At 46.9% G+C, this 19,495-nt stretch overlaps 1 protein-coding gene across 11 annotated transcripts in view; it reads left to right on the forward strand.

Annotated features, from left to right (window-relative positions):
* The window catches only part of LOC141726972 (secretory carrier-associated membrane protein 1-like), a 132,353-nt gene that overhangs the window by 36,865 nt on the left and 75,993 nt on the right, over positions 1-19,495 (forward strand). Inside the window, exon 2 of one of the 11 annotated variants that reach the window (XM_074532136.1) lies at positions 3,404-3,557. The exons of 9 other annotated variants lie outside the window; for them this stretch is intronic. Coding sequence is in view for 1 of the 2 variants with exons in the window: in XM_074532127.1 (XP_074388228.1) it covers positions 14,186-14,236 (51 nt within the window). In the remaining variant the exon portion in view is untranslated. Of the gene's footprint in view, positions 1-3,403; positions 3,558-11,528; positions 14,237-19,495 lie in introns of those variants that run through there. One more of the 11 variants, XM_074532127.1, reaches the window with a different exon arrangement.

The following is a 19,495-nucleotide window of genomic DNA, read 5'->3' on the forward strand; positions in this document are numbered from 1 at the left end:
CATGCCACTGTGGAAGTAAAATATGTCTAAGAATTTTCCACTGCAAGAAAACTGAAAAACAACTTTAAGCTTATACCGTAACATACTAACTCATGTGATTGGATAGTATTGACCATAATATGGTAATGATAGTAGTTATGATAGGCTATAGGTAATAGTAAAGGTGTTGATTGGTTGTTACGTATTAAGATGCTCAGCAAAGAAAATATATAATGCAATGTAACCAAAACTAAAGCATCCTCAGGCTAGTCTATAGCTGCAGCTGACTGCTGTAGGCGTGGCTCTGTCACCCACGACCCAAGACTGCTATAAAATCTACTATACAATAAACAGCATTTTGAAGAGCTGCCTGGAGTCCCGCTCTTACTAGCCATGATAATTCACCACAAGGCAAACTATCCCAACTTGACTGAGCCATGGGGGTAAAACTAATAAGCTTTTGCTGTGTCAGGGGTGAAAGGTCTTGTCACACACACCCAGGTCCTTTTCTGCTGGGAGTTTTCCAGCCACTCTGTGTGGGGCCAAGTCTTCTGTGTTCCAGAAAAATGGATTGAATTGTTAAATTTGAGGGGAGAAAGAAGAGTGTTGACTTCTGCTGCCCTAAAGACACCTTAGAAGCTTATGTCTACCCATCTACTTCTGAGACTGAAGAAGGCGCAGTAGTTTTTGGGATGCTGTGGTATAAACTGCATAAGAAATTCATCAAGATAAAGGAGTTACCTGACAAATGTCAGTCACTGTTTTATTTCAGAACTGTGTCAGGATTTTTACTTTCTAGAAATCCTATGTGTTGCAGAATGAGGCCTTTGTCGGGGATGAGCCATTTGTCGGTGAGGGGAGACTCGGACACTCAATATGAGTGATAAGCAAGTTCCGTTTATTGAAGAGAGCATCAGACACTTATACAGCAAATAATAAGCTTATGAATATTCTGTAAGCCAAGCGATCTATTGGTTAAACTATACCATCAACTCTTCCTCATTCCTTTGGGCCTACATTCTCTATTTCCCACGTCTCTCTGTCTACTTGTTATCATACCCAGCTAAGCCCAAGGACACGGTATCTTGCAGGTGCAAAAACTCAAACTAGCTGTGTTCAGTACTTTCTCAGCTCCTGGTCGGCTAACAAGCGAATGTCTACATGACCTCTGTCATGTAGCCATTTCTCCACACCTATGTAAATAAACAACAGAGACACAAAAGTATACCAAACAATGTGAATTTCTGTTCAAAATATTTACTAGTTATGTATCTGTGTCTTTATGAAATGTCCATTACATCTCAAAACTAGTTCCTGTAGTTACCTAATTTGATACTTCCAGGATCTTAATAGTTATTGACCAAGTGTCTCTATTTCACTTGCATCTTTTATGCTGGTAAAATATTTGACGTGACCTTAGAAAGTGGATGTTTACTTTTGTTTGTAAATAGCAAATAGGTCCTATAACTAGCAGTAATCTGACCACTTGGTAATAGTCTTTCCTCAATAACATTTATACTTACTATATAGAATTTTTGTCTGTTTTAAATTTATTTCCCTTGCCAACCTCTTTAAAACAAATCTAAGCTATTGCTTTCCATAATGGTTTTAAAATACCTCAAATTTTAGACTTCTTGCATCTTGTAGAACAGCACTTATGTAATTTCACACAATTTTTCAATACAGCAGCTTGCAAATACTTTTCCATTTCAGATTGTAAAGAACCTACTATATGCTAACTAACATGCCAGTAAGGATTTATTTTTGTGATTGTTTTGGAGTTTTTTATAAAATTATCTTAGTTCTTAATAATGGAGTTAGCTAAATTCCTAATTTACTTACTTGCTGGCTGGAATACCTTTGCAAATTCCGTCAGCTTTATCTGGATCCTGGCTCAGAAGCCTATACACAAGTGCACATAGTATGGCGAAGAAATGAGGATTTAGAGACATGCACATACCTGCATGAATATGATATTAATAGCATCACAGACATGGTGAGATAGCTCCTATGACTGGAGCCTTGGAATGGAAGGTTATAGGCTTTTTAGGAATTACACACTAGGGAGATGAGGAGGGAGTGTAGCCAGCTGGCACAGGCTTGGTGATGTCCTCCGGCTAGCCCTCACCTCCTGGCCCGTGCCAAGAGTAGCTGCTCCCTATCTGCCCCTCGGGCCAGTCTGGGTGGCAGTAGAGCAGGGCTGCCTAACTCCCAGAGGCAGCAAAGCTGCTCTGTGCAGCTGCTGATGGGAATCCCGAGTCAAGGAAGCCAGAACAAAGGAGACAAGAGAAACCACTTGTATAAGTTCCCAAGAAAGTTTAATCTCCTAGAGGGTCCAGGGACAAGTGACAGCTCCAACAGGGTAACAGCAACTTAGGAACAGGGGAGGGTACTAGGGGAGGATACAAATCTTAACCAATAGTAGAACAGCAGGGGAGGAACATAGGGAGGGAATCAGATTCTAGGTAACCAATAGGGGATAACGTGGGAGGGGATCAGGCCTGGCAGACCAATGGAACTTTGAGGGAAGGGTGATAGACAAGGAAGGTTCTAGAGAAAGGAGTGCGATGGGGTTACATTTGATGAATAAGGGAAGAGGGCAGTGAAATAAACAGGGCCAGGAGACTTCTTCTCCTTTTTAATGCCTTTATTAAAAGTGATCAGCTCAGGATTGGGCGGCTCGGCAGGGCTGCAGTCCCCGTCGCGTCTCCCAGGGCGACTCAGAGGAGGAGGTTATGCGCAGCTCTGTCCACTAGGGGCAGAGCCGAGGGATCCAGTCCTCGTGGGAGCATTTAGGGGGTAGTGTCCCCGTCAGATCTTGCCCCTCCTCGCTTATTTAGCTTGGTCTCTCCGCCGGGGACGACTCTCATGGTCAGGGCGAGAGGGACTCCGGATCTCTGCAGGCTCAGCACTTGGCTCCTCACGTCCGGACATCACTTTAGTCTCTCAACTCTTAGGTGGCTCGTTGTTTTTAGGGTTTTCTCATTGCATTTTGGAGTCGGGGTCCCAAAAAGCATGCTGGTCCTGGAGTCACTTTGCATAACCCCCCCACCCTCTCAGGTGTCTTCACTATGGTAGGAAAAGAGAACACCTTAGCCTCGGGGAAGGGCCATCACCCCACCCCAGCCAGGGCCTTTACTAATACAAAAGGGGCGATAAGCTACAATGACCCGTGATTACAATAACAAAGCACGCAGAAACCTGGCATGGACAGAGATCTGGCTGCCTTTTTGTAACTCTTTCTCACAAAAAAATATTAACTGAATTTTTGTTCATAACAGTTCCCCCTCATTTTCTTTGATCGAGCTTAAATTCTTAAGCTCGCATCAACTCACAATTTTTTTGTTTTGAATCTACTATAAATCTCTTGTGCACTTTGGTAATCATGGTTACTTAACCTTGTTACTTTTCTTGGTTTCTTCAGGTTGGTCTGTACAGCAAATACTGTTTTACTAAAACAGATAAATAAGCATAGTAAAAAGAGCAATCCTCCAAGTACACACACAGCGAGAAAAACTACCCTTTCCCATATATCTCTTCTGAAAATCTCCAAGTTCTCCCACCCACTGGGATCAAGGGTAAGAGTTTGTTCTTGATCATTTACACATGCTAATCTTTTTATTTCGTTTGAAATGTCCCTAATAATTGAATTCTTTATTTTTAATACTGCCTGGAGCCGGATGACTTTGTTCAACGCAGATATTGGGATCTGAATTTGGCATTTACAATTTTGGATTTTCTCAATTTCTATTTCACTTTCCCAGTTTTGTTTAATTTCTCCCAAACCATTATATATAGGAACTCCCAAACTTGATCCAGTTTCTTTGGGTAATAAGAAAATTGGTTTTATCACTCTAGCAATGCAGTTGCCAGATGAGATCAAACTTAGGGGTTTAGAGCTCCCCTGAAATGTGTTCCAAAAGGGGTTTATCTCTTTTCCAGTACACTCATATAAATACTTGTAACAAACAATTTTTCTTACCATTTTCACCATTTCTTTGCTTTTTACTAGATCTGCTGAGCTTGTTTCAGCAGCATCGCATTCAAAGCACAGCAAGGCTTCCCCTATAGGGCACTCTCCTAGGAGTGGCTGCCTAAAAGTGGCAGTATTGTATGCTATCCAATACACTCTCTTATTTTTCTGATAAAGGACCAATTGGGAGGGGTTAACACAATCAGGGTTAGAACTGATGTGGGCTCTCGACAAGGAGCTCACTTCCTCCTCATAGCGGGGTTGGTAGCATTCACTGCACAGCTCAGCTGGGCTTCCCAGAGCACCACCAGCAATTAGAGCTATCAGTACTACCCTTCCCAAGAGTCCGGTATGGGTCATCTTGCACAGCCGGCCCACCCGGCCTTGCCTCTTGGGGAATTTTACTGAGGAGAAGCTTCCAAGCTCTTTTGAGTCCCTTCTACCCACTTCTCTGGTTAAACCTCTCTTGGTCTGTTCCCTACCAATTTTGGTTTTCCCCCCTAGGGGGGTGTTCTGTAGAGGATTAACCTGGAGTCTTTAGAATTAAATTGGGGGACTTAAACCAGAATTACTTATTTACAGCCTTAAACTTTTTACCAACATAGTTTACACAGAACAGTTTTGAAGCATTTTAAGCAATGTTAGAACTCTGATACCAATTTTTCCCATACAGTTCAGTCTTTTTGACTCTTCCTCCTGAGAGTCAACTTTAAATCCCAGTATACTCAGGTGAATTAACTTGTGATGTGGATGAATCCTTATCCAGTGCCCGGAGGGGAGTGCTGTGGACTCTGGCCCAATGCCAGAAGGAGAAAGGGGTGGAGTCCGGTCCAATGCCAGAGGGAGAATGGGGTGGAGTCCGGTCTAATGCCAGAGGGAGAATGGGGTGCAGTCCAGTCCAATGCCAGAATGCCAGAGGAAAAAAAACTGGTGTTGAATCTTAGTCCAATGCCAGAGGGTGAGAGTGATGTGAGTACAACTGTCTTAGTTATGAAGAATACCTGAAACGGGCTTTCAAACACAGGCATTAATGGTCTGCTATTTAATGGTTTTATCAAAACTCATTTTCTATGTTTAATGTTATTGCTAATTTCTCTTTTTCCATAGCTTTTATGTTTCTCTCGTCAACTTCTACATACTCTGTATTTTGCAAGGAGTTGTATTTCTCAGCTAACTTAACTCCCAAAGTACTCCTATTCTCTTATTTTTCTGCGTATTTAATTCACTGGTTTTCTGTTCTGTTTTTCAAGATCTTATTTATTTCTCTCTTGCTTCTGTTTCTTACTTTCACTTAGAGCTTATATACTTCTTTCAACAACTTACACTTAATTTTTTTATTTTTTTTTTCCTTACACCATTCTTCTACACAATACACTTCTCTAAGGAGATGTGGTAAAACTTTTAATGTACAGTCTACATTACTTCTATTCTAACTCGTCTTTATTCACTCTCATTTCTCATTCACTTTCACACATTCCTCCACACCTTTAAGACACAAATTTATTGCTAGAAAATCATGGGTCCCTAAAGCCTCCCCTCACCTTGGGGTTGGCCCACAGGTCTCAGTATCTCTGGGCCTCTTGGAAGGGCCCTGACTCTGGTTGCCTCTGGTGCACATTCACCTGTGAGGCTGCCTGCGTATCACTCACGCTCTTAGAGCTACGGCTCCCTCACACATCTGGGGAGCACTAGTCTGGTTTGCAGGTCACACACACACACCCACGTTGGTCACAGCCCCCACCCGCCCGGGGGACACAAGCCTGGTTTGCAGGTCACACACACACTTCCACTGCCCCCTTCCCACCTGCCCAGGAAGTTGAGGCTGACTTATCTTGTGACTCACTCTCACACACACACCAAGACAACAATAAGGTACCTTTTACTTTCACACCCCTTATTACAAGTTAAGTATTACTGGCCAGTTTTGGTTCTATTGGTTATCTTTTCTGCCTAGCTGGTTTTGTCTAACTTCAGATGTTACTTTGTTGAGACAGGACTTATCTGCTCCTGTATCAACTATAAATTCAAATTCTTCATTTAGGGGTCTCACCTCAAAGTTTACCAAGGGCTCTTCCAGATGTTGCATCAGGTCCCCTAAACTATAATGCCCCTTACCCTCTACTCGTCACCTCTAAGGATCTTTCCTAAATTGTCTTGTTCCTTGGCTATTGCCGCATTGAGACTGAGCTTTCTACAAAACTTCCTACGTGTCCTGGCTCTCCACAGTAATAGCAATGTCGTTCTCTCAAAGGGACTTGAGGTGTCTCTATCCCTCTTGCACCTGACAGTACAAGAGGCCTATCCTTGCCTCCTCCTGGTGGTGGACCCGCCCACCCTGCACTTTCTCTAGCTACAGCAACCATGATCTTAGCCTTGGCCTTTGCTTTATCTTCCTCCCTCCTTAAATACACCTTCAATGCCTCTCTTAATAACTCATTTATGTCCTTCTCTTGCCAATCTTCCATCTTTTCCAGTTTTCTCCTTATATCAGGCCAAGATTTGGTAACAAATTGGACTTTTAGTAGCATTTGACCTTCTAGCGTGTCTGGGTCTATTCTAGAGTACAACTGGAAGTTCCGCTTTAGGAGGTTAAGCCAGGCAGCAGGAGCTTCCTCTTTCTCCTGTGTTCCCTCAAATGCCAATTGGGTGTTAGTTCCTTTGGGAACTGACTCTTTGATCCCCCGTATTATCAAAGACCTATATTCCATCATGGCCTTCCTCCCCTCCTCCTGGTTAGGGTTCCAGCTGGGATCCGTTAGTGGCAATTTCTATTCACCTGATGGCACCTGGAGTCCTGGACGGTTGTCTTTCTCCCAAATTCTTATGCTAGCCACCCTAATCATCTGGACCTCTTCTGGGGAAAATAATATACTCAGGATGGAATCCATGTCTCCCCAAGTGTAGATATTTGGACTTAGGAATTGATCCACTTGGTTGGCTATGCACACTGGGTCCTCAGATAAACTTCCCAACTCTTTCTTGAATCCTCTCACCTCAGAAGCAGTTAGGGGAGCATTCACAAAGCCAACACCTCCCGCTACTCCTCCCATAGGAACCTCTCTGAGGGGAAAGAGTCTCTCTGCCTTGGAGGTCTTGGATCTGGTGCTATGGTACGGCCCATCTTCAGTTGCCAAACTGCTTTGAGGGATATCTGGGTTACCCTGAACTTTCTGCCCATCAGCTGGTGTATTTGCTGATGGCTGTTTCCTAGGTGAGGAGGCATTTGTGTCCCAGCTAGGAGGAGGTAAAGGGACAGAAATAGGAGGGGGAGAAGATCTTGAGTGAATTTTAAGTGGAGCTGGAGAAGGGGTGGAGAATGCAGCAGGTGGAGTAGGCACTTGTGGTGGTGCAGAAGGAACTGGAGGGGATACTGGGTTTATCATAGCGGAAGCTGAAGAGGTAGAAGGAGGAGTTAGAACAGGTGGCAGTGAGATGGCAGCCGGGGGAAGAACCAGACTTGCCATTTGAGGTGCTTGAAGAAGAGGATTATAAGGTGGAGGGGCAGAAGGAGGCAAAAAATCCAGGGGATCCCATCTTTTACTAGTCCTATCATCCCCTCCTTCATTCCCCTCTTTCTTCCTCTGTACCTTACAAATTCGCACCTCTTCATCCCCAACAGCGCTCTTTAACCAGCAAGCTACATACAATAATTGCTCAGGATCAGTATCCCCTCGAGCTGTCAGATAATTATTTAATTGTTGGCACATCCACTTATCCTTTGTCCCACACCAAGGCCATCCTCCTTGCACCTCTAATTCTGGCCACACTTCCATACAATAATGGATCATTTTCACTTTATCTAATCCCTCCGTGGCCTCTATAGAATCCCATTTTACTAACAGTTCTCCTAAGGGACTATTGGGATGTATATCCCTCAGTCTGTTGCTGGTCTTTCTACTATTACACCCTCCCATTTTACACGTCTTAACAGTAAAAAATCCCAAAGGTGCCTTTACTGACGGTAATTTCAAAAAGAACCTTTTTTGAGAAGCTTCAGCCTTCTCCACTGAACTTCAAATTTCTGCCTGATGCTCAGGACTTTATACTGAAACAACTGCCCAATCTCTTGATTGCCCAACTTTCCCCATGTCAGGTCTTACATCTATCGGCACTTGAACACACGAAGCCTCGACCTTAAGAATCCGGGTCGTGCCTGACTCCCTCAGTCAGGAAAAACAACTGCCTGATTTTTAGTTTGCCTAACCCGCCAATTTTTAGGCTTCGCCGTATCAGGACTTAAAAGCAAACCACAGCCTTCTTCGCTGGGGTCTGTGCCTGACTCCTGTGTCAGGACTTACTTTTGCCTGCAGGGCTTGTGAGCTACCCGAATCCTTCTCGGGACTGACAAAATCTTACGCGAATCCTTCTCGAGACTTACAAATGCTACCCGAATCCTTCTCGGGACTGACAAATCTGCCTGACTTCCCTCTGTCAGGACCTATTTTGTGTGCGTGCCACTCATACAAATATTCCCTCCGCACGCCCGGAGGGGGGGGCCCTTTATTCCCCCTTGAGAGACGGCTCAGTCACGCTAATAACACTCGCTTTCCCCTGTTTCCGGCCGACTTTCTCGGGAAAGCTCGGAAACGTGGTACTGAGAGGTCCGCTCTCACTTTGAAGGTCCGGCTGCCGGCCTTCGTCTCATTCACACACACATGCGCACGTCTCCCGCTCCTGCCACCGGCTTTCTCACCAATCCGGTGCTCCGGTGCTCCTCTGCGTCGCTGCTCCTGAGCCGATCCCTCTGGTCCTGGTAGCCAGCTGTCCTGAAGTTCCAAGATGGCCAGTCTTGAGTCTTCTTGCGGCGTGGCTATCACGGACGAGCGCCCCCAGCTGAAATAAACAGGGCCAGGAGACTTCTTCTCCTTTTTAATGCCTTTATTAAAAGTGATCAGCTCAGGATTGGGTGGCTCGGCAGGGCTGCACTCCCCGTCGCGTCTCCCAGGGCGACTCAGAGGAGGAGGATATGCACAGCTCTGTCCACTAGGGGCAGAGCTGGGGGATCCAGTCCTGGAGTCACTTTGCATAACCCCCCCCACCCTCGCAGGTGTCTTCACTATGGTAGGAAAAGAGAACACCTTAGCCTCGGGGAAGGGCCATCACCCCACCCCAGCCAGGGCCTTTACTAATACAAAAGGGGCAATAAGCTACAATGACCCGTGATTACAATTACAAAGCACGCAGAACCCTGGCAGGGACAGAGATCTGGCTACCTTTTTCTAACTTTTTCTCACAAAAAAAAATTAACTGAATTTTTATTCATAACAGGCAGTACTTCCAGGATTGGCAGGGAAGGGTCTCGAAATCAGGGAAGTGCAAGGGAGATTGACATGGGGACTGACATAAAATTAGGTGGGAAAATAGCAGTAAACAGCTTCAGGGCAAAACCATTGGGGAAAGTGAACAGGGTATATGGAACAAACCACTATAAACTCACAATAAGGAACACCTTAAGATTACAACAGAAAAACAGTCTAACACAGCCCTCTATGTCAATGACCATTTGGAATATATAGGAACGCTGCCTGGGGATGGATGAGGAGCTGACTGGTAGCTTGTGGGTCAAAATTAAAGGGAGGACAGGGACAGGGGATGTTATTGTGGAGGTCTGCTACAGGCCACACAATTAGGAGGTTAGAGTGGATGAAGCCCTATATAGACAGATTGGAGCAGCCTCGTGCTTGCAAGCCCTAGTCCTCATGGGGCATTCCAACTACCCCGATGTCTGTTGGAGGGACAACACGGTAGGGCACAAGCAATCCAGAAAGTTCCTCAAATGTGTTGATGACAACTTCTTCCTCCAAGTGATAGAAGAGCCAACAAGAAGAAGTGCCATGCTGGACCTTGTGCTCACCAACAGGGAGGAACTGGTGGGTGTGTCAGTTTTGCACAGCCTGATTCTTGGTAGCAGGGGGCCACAGAGGTGGCTTCTGTGAGAAGCTGCTGGAAGCTTCCATCATGTCCAGCAGAGCCAATCCCTGATGGGTCTCAGAATGGACATGCCACCGGTCAAGACTGGAGCAATTAGAGATGGTGGTAATTATTGGAATAAATCACATGAGACTCCATTTTCTTCATGGTGGAAAAAGCCCATTCTTTATTCACATAACTTGTTTTTATACAGTTTTACAGACCTCGTGTGTGACTTCAATTGATAAGTAGCTTTCTTGACAAATACTTTATTGGTTAGTAAAAGGTATGTGACTTGTCTATAAAATCTCTCTACTCTTCAATTGTTTACATATTTTCTTCACTGGTTCTCTAGGATAGATTTAATGTTTATTCAGGTGCTAGTTGTTTTTCACCCAGGAATAGATTGTTATGTTAATGAACTGCTCACAACAGGATTGCTTTCACATGGGAACTTACAAAGTGCTAGCTTGACAAGGCCAGCCATCTATCTAACAGAGCAGGCCTGATTTTATGAGTCCTTTCTTTTATAATTTTTCTACCTTACTGCAACAGGTAATGCCTCTGTGATAACATATTGTCATGGGTTAGCACTGGCACAGTGCCAGTGCACCCACGAAAATATGTTTTTCTCAAATGGCTGCTGTGAGATGAGACCAGAAACAGAGCAGAGCAGGCTCAAGCTTAGAAATAAATAAAAAAAAATTTATTAACCTACACTATAAATAACAGGAACACACAAAATTTGGAATGAAAGCCTTCCAAAACATTCCTCCTCCCCCCACCCAATTTCCACCAAAGCACAGTGAGATAAAACCTTGGCTTCTCAGTGAAGTTACCACCTCTCAGATAATAAATTCTCAGTTCATCCAGGGAGAGAGGAGTCTGTCTTGTGCCATAGTCTTCCACAGGAAACACAATTGAAACCTCTTATGTTTCCATGTCACACATGGCACCACTCAGAGAAAATCTGCCATCGTGACATCCTCCTTCCATGTACAGTGCTCTCACCACCATCCATGGACCAAAACTGCTCATAGGGCTCCTTTTAAGGATGCTTTGCCAAGTACCAAAAACAACAGTTGCTCATTTTGGGACAACAGTCCCTCTCATTTTCACCTCCCCTGGGGCCAAGGGTCTTGAGAACAGAGATCTTCCCTGAAGACAGAGGGCACCAGCACACCCTCCTCATCTTTCTCTGTTCACTCCTGCACATGGCGTCACTGCGGCATGTCACTCTCTCTCCTGCATGGGCAATCACTACAGCAGTAGTCTCTTGGCTCAAACCACTGCATCCCCCTAAATGCAGTCTCTGTATTACAGGAAAATTGGTTCAGTCTATGGCTATTCAAGAAAAAGTCCAGCCAAAGGCCACTCCATCCTCTCTTCCCACCTAGTATTCTTTCCCATCTTTTTCTGACATCTCAGGTCCCAGGCTGTCTCTCTTCTCTTTCAGATCAAGGAGGATTAGTGTTTTGCAAAGTTTTCTTTGTCTAAGAAAGGGTTAAAATCTCATGCTCTGCTGCCTGGGACTCCCACGGCTGGGCACCTTCCCTCCCCTTCTCTTTCTCCTCTGCCTGTGTGCTGCCAGCACACGATTTCAAATTTTAAGGTGGCACAGGCTCTCTCTCCCTAGGAGGGGGGGGGGGGGGGGGGCGGGCTGCCTGGGACATCCCAGTGTTTCTCCACCCCTCCATCCTGCAGGGGCCAGCCCAGTTCCATTCCCTTCACCCCCCTTTTCTGTCCGGGGCTTCTGGCCTACCTCAGCCTAGGCCACATGGCTTCCCCTCCCCCACCCAGCCTGTGGCTGGGCAGGTTAGGTCTGAACTCTTCACTGGAACAAAAAGAGAAAGTTCCTCTGGGAGTTCTCTGCTTTTAACCCCCTGTGTTCTCAGAGGCATATCCATGTCTTCAGTGGTTACACCAGGTGTCAATATTCAAATCTGACCACTGACTGGTTTGGCTATAACTTCCCGAGAAAACTCACTTCCTTGTCAACCTACGACACATATTTAAGAAGAAATCAAAACAAAGTTTGGGGAGCAGTTTTAATTCCAGATAGAACAGCTAGAAAAGAGGAGGAGGTGAGAACATGTGAGGGAAACAACATGGAGACACCAAGGTCTGTGGAGAAGGAAGGGGAGGAGGTGCTCCAGGCGTTGGAGCCGAGATTCCTCTGCAGGCCATGGTGATGACCATGGTGAAGCAGGTTGACCCCCTGCAGCCCATGGGATCCACAGGGGATGCAGAGATCCACTCAGCTCATGGGGGAGGTACCCACGCTGGAGTGGGTGGATGCCTGGAGGAGGCTGTGGACCAGTGGGAGACCTGTGGAGAGAGGGGGCCCTGCTCCCAGGCTGGGGCAGCCTGTCCTTAGAGGACTGCACCCTGTGGAAGAGTGACCCACACCACAGTAGTTTTGGGAGGACAGCTGCCCGTGTGAGATTGGTGCCATGTCAGAAAGGTTAGTGGAGAACTGTCGCCCATGGGAGGGACCCCCTCCCACAGTGCAGCAGGGGAACGACTCCTCTCCCTGAGCAGTAGAAGGAAACCTTAGATGACGAACTGACCAAAGCCCTGTCTCCCGTTGCTGTGGGTGGGAAGGAGGGAGGGGTTGGGGGAAAAAGAGGTATTTTTAAGGCCTTATTTTACTTCTCATTATCCTCCTCTGATTTTGTTAGTAATAAATTCACTTAATATCTCTAAGAGCCTGTTTTGCCCTTGATGGTAATTGATGAGTGTTTTCTCCCAGTCCTTAACTCATGAACCCTTCATTAAATTTTCTTTTTTCTGTGCAGTTGCAGAGGAGGGTGAGTGAGCAGCTTTCATAGGTGCCTGGTGTCCACCCAGTGCCAAATCACAACATGCTATATAGTGATCCAAGGCAGGCTTGTCTGCAGTGGTCATGAGATGGTGGAATTTGAGATCCTCAGGGCAGTGAGGAGGGCACTGTCCTTGTTTAGGGCAAACTTGGGAGAAAACCTCCGAAAGGGGGCCTCTCCGAAAAGCAAACCCACACGGCCCCTCCCCCCAACCGGTTCAGGAAAGATTCCTCAGAGAGAAGTGGAAAAAACCTGTTTATTTAACAGGCAAAACACCCCCCAGCACACAAAATGAAAAATACCAGATGACAGCACTCTTGCGCTGCTCTGAAAAAGATGACAAGTTCAGAAAGTCTCTATTGGGAGTGGTTGCTCTGTTATCAGTCCCTCCGGCACTGGGGGTAGCTGCTGCAGCCACAAGGTGCAAACTCTTGGTGTTTCCCAGGTCCCAGTCCAGAGCAGGTTCGAGGAGATCCAAAAAAGGGAAAGAAAAACAGTCCAGGGAAAAATATGGACTGCTTAGCTAAACTAACTAATGAGCAGAAGCAAAAAGAAAGAGCAAAGCAGGAGCAGAGCAGAAGCAAGCACAAGAGCAAAGCAAAAAGCCAAGCAAAAAGCAAAAGCCGCACTATGTACTGCCCCGTCTCTGTGTCCCGCCAGCCGTGGGGGAGCAGGCTGATAACAAAACCAAAACAAAACTTTCGCTCTTCAGAGCCAGTCGTGAAGGCACAGAACATAATATCCCGCATAAACAGAACACACAAGTGGGGGTACAAGCATCATAACGTCACCCTAGGAGAGGCACGCAGCAAACTCACTGCCTTGGACTTCAGGAAAGCAGACTTTGACTTCTTCGAGGACCTACTCAGTAGAGTCCCATGGGATAGAGCCCTGGAGGGCAGAGGGGCCGAAGAATTCTGGCTGATATTTGAGGATCACTTCCTCCAGGCTCAGGAGTGACATATTCTAACAAGGAGCAAATCAGGCAAAAAGGCCAGGAGTCCTCCATGGATGAATAAGGAACTACTGTGAGTAAACTCAGAGCAAAAAAAGATTTCAGAAGGTAGAAATGAGGACAGGTAGCCTGGGAGGAATACAGGGAAATTGTATGGGAAGCTAGGGATAAAGTCAGGGAAACAAGGCCCAGTTAGAGTTTAATCTGGCCAGGGATCTCAAGGATAACAGGAAGAGGTTTTAGAGGTATGATGCAACCAAAAAAAAAAAAAATTGGGGTAATGTGAGCCCTCTCCAGAAGGAAATGGGAGGCCTGGCTGCCTTGGATAAAGAGAAGGCTGAGGTTCTCAATGACTTCTGTGCCTGTCTTCAGTGGCAAATGCTCCAGTCATGCTGCCCAAGTCATGAAAGGCAAATGCAGGGACTGGGAGAAGGAAGACCATAAGCCAACTGGAGAATCAGGTTCAAGACCATCTAGGGAACCTGAATGTGCACAAGTCCATGGAACCTGATGAGATTCATCCACAGGTCCTGAGGGAACTGGCAGATGAAGTTGATAAACCACTATTCATCATACTTGAGAAGTCATGACTGTCAGGTAAGGTTCCCAGTGACTGGAAAATGGGAAATATAACCCCCATTTTTAAAAAAGGGGAAATGGAAGACCTGGGGAACTACAGACCAGTCAGTGTCACCTCTGTGCCAGGTAAGATCATGGAGCACAATCTCCTGGAGACTGTGCTAAGGCACATGGAAAACAAAGAGGTAATTGGTGGTAACCAACATGGCTTCACTAACAAATGCCTAACAAATTTGGTGGCCGCCTATGATGGGGCTACAGCATTGGTGGATAAGTCAAGCAACTGACATCATCTACCTGGACTTGTGCAAAGCATTTGATGCTGTCCTGCATGACATCCTTGTCTCTAAATTGGAGAGACATGGATTTGATGGATGGACCACTCAGTGGATAAAGAACTGTCTGGATGGCCACATGCTAAGAGTTCTGGTCAATGGCTCATTGTCCACATGGACACCAGTGATGAGTGGTGTCCCTCAGGGGTCAATGCTGGGGCTGATACTGTTCAACATCTTTGTCAGGGCCATGGACAGTGGGATCGAGTGCACTCTCAAATAGTTCACTAATTACACCAGGCTGTGTGGTGCAATCAACACACTGCAGGGAAGGAATGCCATCCGGAGGGACCTGGACAAGCTTGAGAGGTGGGTCTGTGGAAACCTCATGAAGTACAACAAAGCAAAGTTCAAGTTCCTACACCTGGGTCATGGCAATCCCAAGCACAGAATCACAGAATGGGTCAGGTTGGAAGGGACCAGTGGGCCATCTGGTCTGACCTCCCTCCTCAAGCATGGTCATCCTAGAGTACGTGGCACAGGATTGCGTCCAGATGGCTCTTGAATATCTCCGGTGAGGGAGACTAGAACCTCTCTGGGCAATCTATCCCTGTGCTCAGTCACCTGCACAGTAAAGAAGTTTTTCTTATGTTCAGGTGGATCTTCCTGTGTTCCAGTTTCTGTTCATTGCCTCTTGTCCTATTTGTTGGCACCTCCAAGAAGAGCCTGGCTCCATCCTCTTGACATCCTCCCTTCAGATACTTATAGACATTGATGAGGTCCCCTCTCAGTCCTTCCTTCTTGAGGCTAAACAGGTCCAGCTCCCTCAGTCTTTTGTCATAAGAGAGGACCTCCATGTCTCTTTTGTACTGAGGAGACTAGAAATGGACACAGCACTCCAGATTAGGCCTCACCAGGGCTGAGTAGAGGGGCAAGATCACCTCCCTTGACCTGTTGGCAATGCTCTTCCTAATGCACCCCAGGATTCTGTTGGCCTTCTTGACCACACTGTCATGGGTCATGGACAGTTTGCTGTCCACTAGGACCCCCAGGTCCTTCTCCACAGAACTGCTTTCCAGCAGGTCGGTCCCCACCCTGTACTGGTACCCAGGCTTGTTCCTCCCCATGTGCAGGACCCTGCACTTGCCTTTGTTGAATTTCAGACAGTTCATTTCTGCCCATGTCTCCAAACTGTCAAAGTCCTTCTGAAGGGCTGCACAGCACACTGGGGTATTGACCACTCCTCCTAGTTTTGTATCATCAGTGAACTTGCTGTCTGAAACAAAACATCGAAATACAAAAATAGGCTGTATACTTGGCATAACACATGCTAAGGGTGCATGTTAAAAGTAACAGCAGGAAACAAAAAAAATATTTTTTTCATCTACTGTATCAATAACATTCTTGTGAATTTTTTCTACATTAAATTTTTAGAAACATCTTAATTTCACTGACATGGTTGCAAGAATCTATTAAGCTAAGTTATGACTGAACCCCCTTTCCTCCAAATTATTATCACTTTGAAATTACAGGGCTTTCAGGCAAATATATGGGAAAAGAAATAACAGTTCTTTACATATATATGTATAATAAGGCAAATAAACAATAACAACAGTAGCAACAACAAACAGAAAAGAAACCCAGAGACCCAATAACAGCTGTCTCTCAGCTGCCAAGCACTTTCCCCTCTGGTATAGTTATGGCCACAGCTGTCAGGGGCTCTGGTGGCTTCCAGCTGGGAAGGGCAGGTGCGATGATTCCCTCATGGCTGCAGAGGACGCTGTGGCACAAACTCAGCCACCTCTCTGCACGTGGGTAATGGAGGCTCAGTCAGCCGAAGAGACAGAAAAGGGGCTTCCCTTACAAACTCTCAGGGGCAATCAATCCCAGTGCCCCTCCGGATGGCAGAATGGGCTGTAGTAGGAACCTCGGAGCAGCAGGCACCTCAGACCAGCAGGCTGGAACAGCAGAGGCAGGCACAACTGGGGTGGCAGACAAAATGTAGCAGAAACTCTGCAGCCGCAGCAGGAGCTGCGGGGGTCGGGCAGGCAGGGAGTGTTGGGTTAAAGTGTAGTGAGGAACCAAAAGCAGCGGCAGAAAAACAGAGGGGCTGGGCAGTGGAAGCCGGGCTCCTGGAGCCAGGCTCCTGCAAACAGCGGGGAGATGTGCACTCAGAGTGGGGAGGGGGTCGGGGACCCAGGTTTTCCCCTGAGTAGATGGTGAGTGTTATAGATGGGTAATGCGGTGGTTGGCTCTCACAATTAAGGGATGAATGTTATGTTATGAACAAAAATTCGGTTAATAATTTTTTTGTGAGAAAGAGTTACAGAGACGCAGCCCGATCTGTCTCTGCCAGTGTTCTTAGTGCTTTGTTATTGTAATCACAGGTCATTGAAGCTTATCTCCTCTTTTGTATGAGTAAAAGGCCTGGCTGGGTGGGGTGATGGCCCTTCCCCAAGGCAATGCGCTCTTCCAACATAGGGAAGACACCTGAGAGGGTGGGGGGGGTTATGCAAAGTGACTCCAGGACCAGCAGGCTTTGAGACCTCGACTCCAAAATGCAACGAGAAAACCCCAAAAACAATGAGCCAAATAAGAATTGAGAGACTAAAGTGGTGTTGGGACATGAGGAGCCGATTGCTGAGCCTGCAGAGATGCGGAGTCCCTCTCGCCCTGAGAGGAGAGTCATCCCAACGCCAGGACCAGGCGGCCGACGAGGCGGAGAGGACGAAGATCTGACGGGGACATCACGCCCTAAAGGCTCCCACGAGGACTGGATCCCCCGGCTCTGCCCCTAGTGGACAGAGCTGCGCATATCCTCCTCCTCTGAGTCGCCCTGGGAGACGCGACGGGGACTGAAGCCCTGCCGAGCCGCCCAATCCTGAGCTGATCACTTTTAATAAAAGCATTAAAAAGGAGAAGAAGTCTCCTGGCCCTGTTTATTTCAGCTGGGGGCACTCGTCCAGAATAGCCACGCCGAGAGAGGACTCAGGACCGGCCAACTTGGAACTCCAGGACAGCTGGCTACCAGGACCAGAGAGATCGGCTGAGAACCAGCGACACAGAGGGGCACCGGAGCACCGGATTGGTGAGAAAGCCGGTGGCGGGAGCGGGAGATGTGCGCATGTGTGTGTGAATGAGACGAAGGCCGGTAGCCGGACCTTCGAAGTGATAGTGGGCCCCTCAATACCGCGGTTCCGTGCTTTCGCGAGAAAGCCGGCCGGAAACAGGGGGCGGTGCTTGGAATTAGCGTGAGTGAGTCTCCAGAGGGGGAATAAAGGCCCCCCCCCCCTCCGGGCGTGCGGAGGGAATATTTGTATGAGTGGCACGCACCCAAAATAGACCCTGACAGTAGGAAGTCAGGCAGATTTGTCAGTCCCGAGAAGGATTCGGGTAGCTCACAAGCCCTGCAGGCAAAAGGAAGTCCTGACACAGGAGTCAGGCACAAACCCCAGCGAAGGAGGCTGTGATTTGCTTTTAAGTCCTGATGTGGTGAAGCCTAAAAATTGGCGGGTTAGGCAAACTAAAAATCAGGCAGTTGTTTTTCCTGACTGAGGGAGTCAGGCACGACCCGGATTCTTAGGCCACGGGTTTGCGTTGCCAGGTCCCGATAGATGTAAGACCTGACATGGGGAACATTAGGCAATCTAGAGATCGGGCAGTTGTTTCAGTATAAAGTCCTGAGCATCAGGCAGAAATTTGAAGTTCAGTGGAGAAGGCTGAAGCTTCTCAAAAAAGGTTCTTTTTGAAATTACCGGTCAGTAAAGGCACCTTTGGGGCTTTTTTACTGTTAAGACCTGTAAAATGGGAGGGTGTAATAGTAGAAAGACCAGCAACAGACTGAGGGACCTACATCCCAATAGTCCCTTAGGAGAACTGTTAGTAAAATGGGATTCTATAGAGATCACGGAGGGATTAAATAAAGTGAAAATGATCCATTATTGTATGGAAGTGTGGCCAGAATTAGAGTTACAAGGAGGATGGCCTTGGTGTGGGACAAAAGATAAGTGGATGTGCCAACAATTAAATAATTATCTGACAGCTCGAGGGGATACTGATCCTGAGCAATTATTGTATGTAGCTTGCTGGTTAAAGAGCGCTGTTGGGGATGAAGGGGTGCGAATTTGTAGGGTACAGAGGAAGAAAGAGGGGAATGAAGGAGGGGATGATAGGACTAGTAAAAGATGGGATCCCCTGGATTTTTTGCCTCCTTCTGCCCCTCCACCTTATAATCCTCTTCTTCAAGCACCTCAAAGGGCAGGTCCGGTTCTTCCCCCAGCTGCCATCTCATTACCACCTGCTCAGACTCCTCCTTCTACCTCTTCAGCTTCGGCTATGATAAACCCAGTATCCCCTCCAGTTCCTTCTGCACCACCACAAGTGCCTACTCCACCTGCTGCATTCTCCACCCCTTCTCCAGCTGCACTTAATATCCACTCAGGCTCTTCTCCCCCTCCTATTTCTGTCCCTTTACCTCCTCCTAGCTGGGACACAAATGCCTCCTCACCTAGGAAACAGCCATCAGCAAATATACCAGCTGATGGGCAAAAAGTTCAGGGTAACCCAGATATCCCTCAAAGCAGTTTGGCAACTGAAGATGGGCCGTACCATAGCACCAGATCCAAGACCTCCAAGGCAGAGAGACTCTTTCCCCTCAGAGAGGTTCCTATGGGAGGAGTAGCGGGAGGTGTTGGCTTTGTGAATGCTCCCCTAACTGCTTCTGAGGTGAGAGGATTCAAGAAAGAGTTGGGAAGTTTATCTGAGGACCCAGTGTGCATAGCCAACCAAGTGGATCAATTCCTAAGTCCAAATATCTACACTTGGGGAGACATGGATTCCATCCTGAGTATATTATTTTCCCCAGAAGAGGTCCAGATGATTAGGGTGGCTAGCATAAGAATTTGGGAGAAAGACAACCGTCCAGGACTCCAGGTGCCATCAGGTGAATAGAAATTGCCACTAACGGATCCCAGCTGGAACCCTAACCAGGAGGAGGGGAGGA

The sequence above is a fragment of the Zonotrichia albicollis genome, chromosome W, assembly GCF_047830755.1.
Source record: "Zonotrichia albicollis isolate bZonAlb1 chromosome W, bZonAlb1.hap1, whole genome shotgun sequence".
Taxonomy (NCBI): Eukaryota; Metazoa; Chordata; class Aves; order Passeriformes; family Passerellidae; genus Zonotrichia; species Zonotrichia albicollis.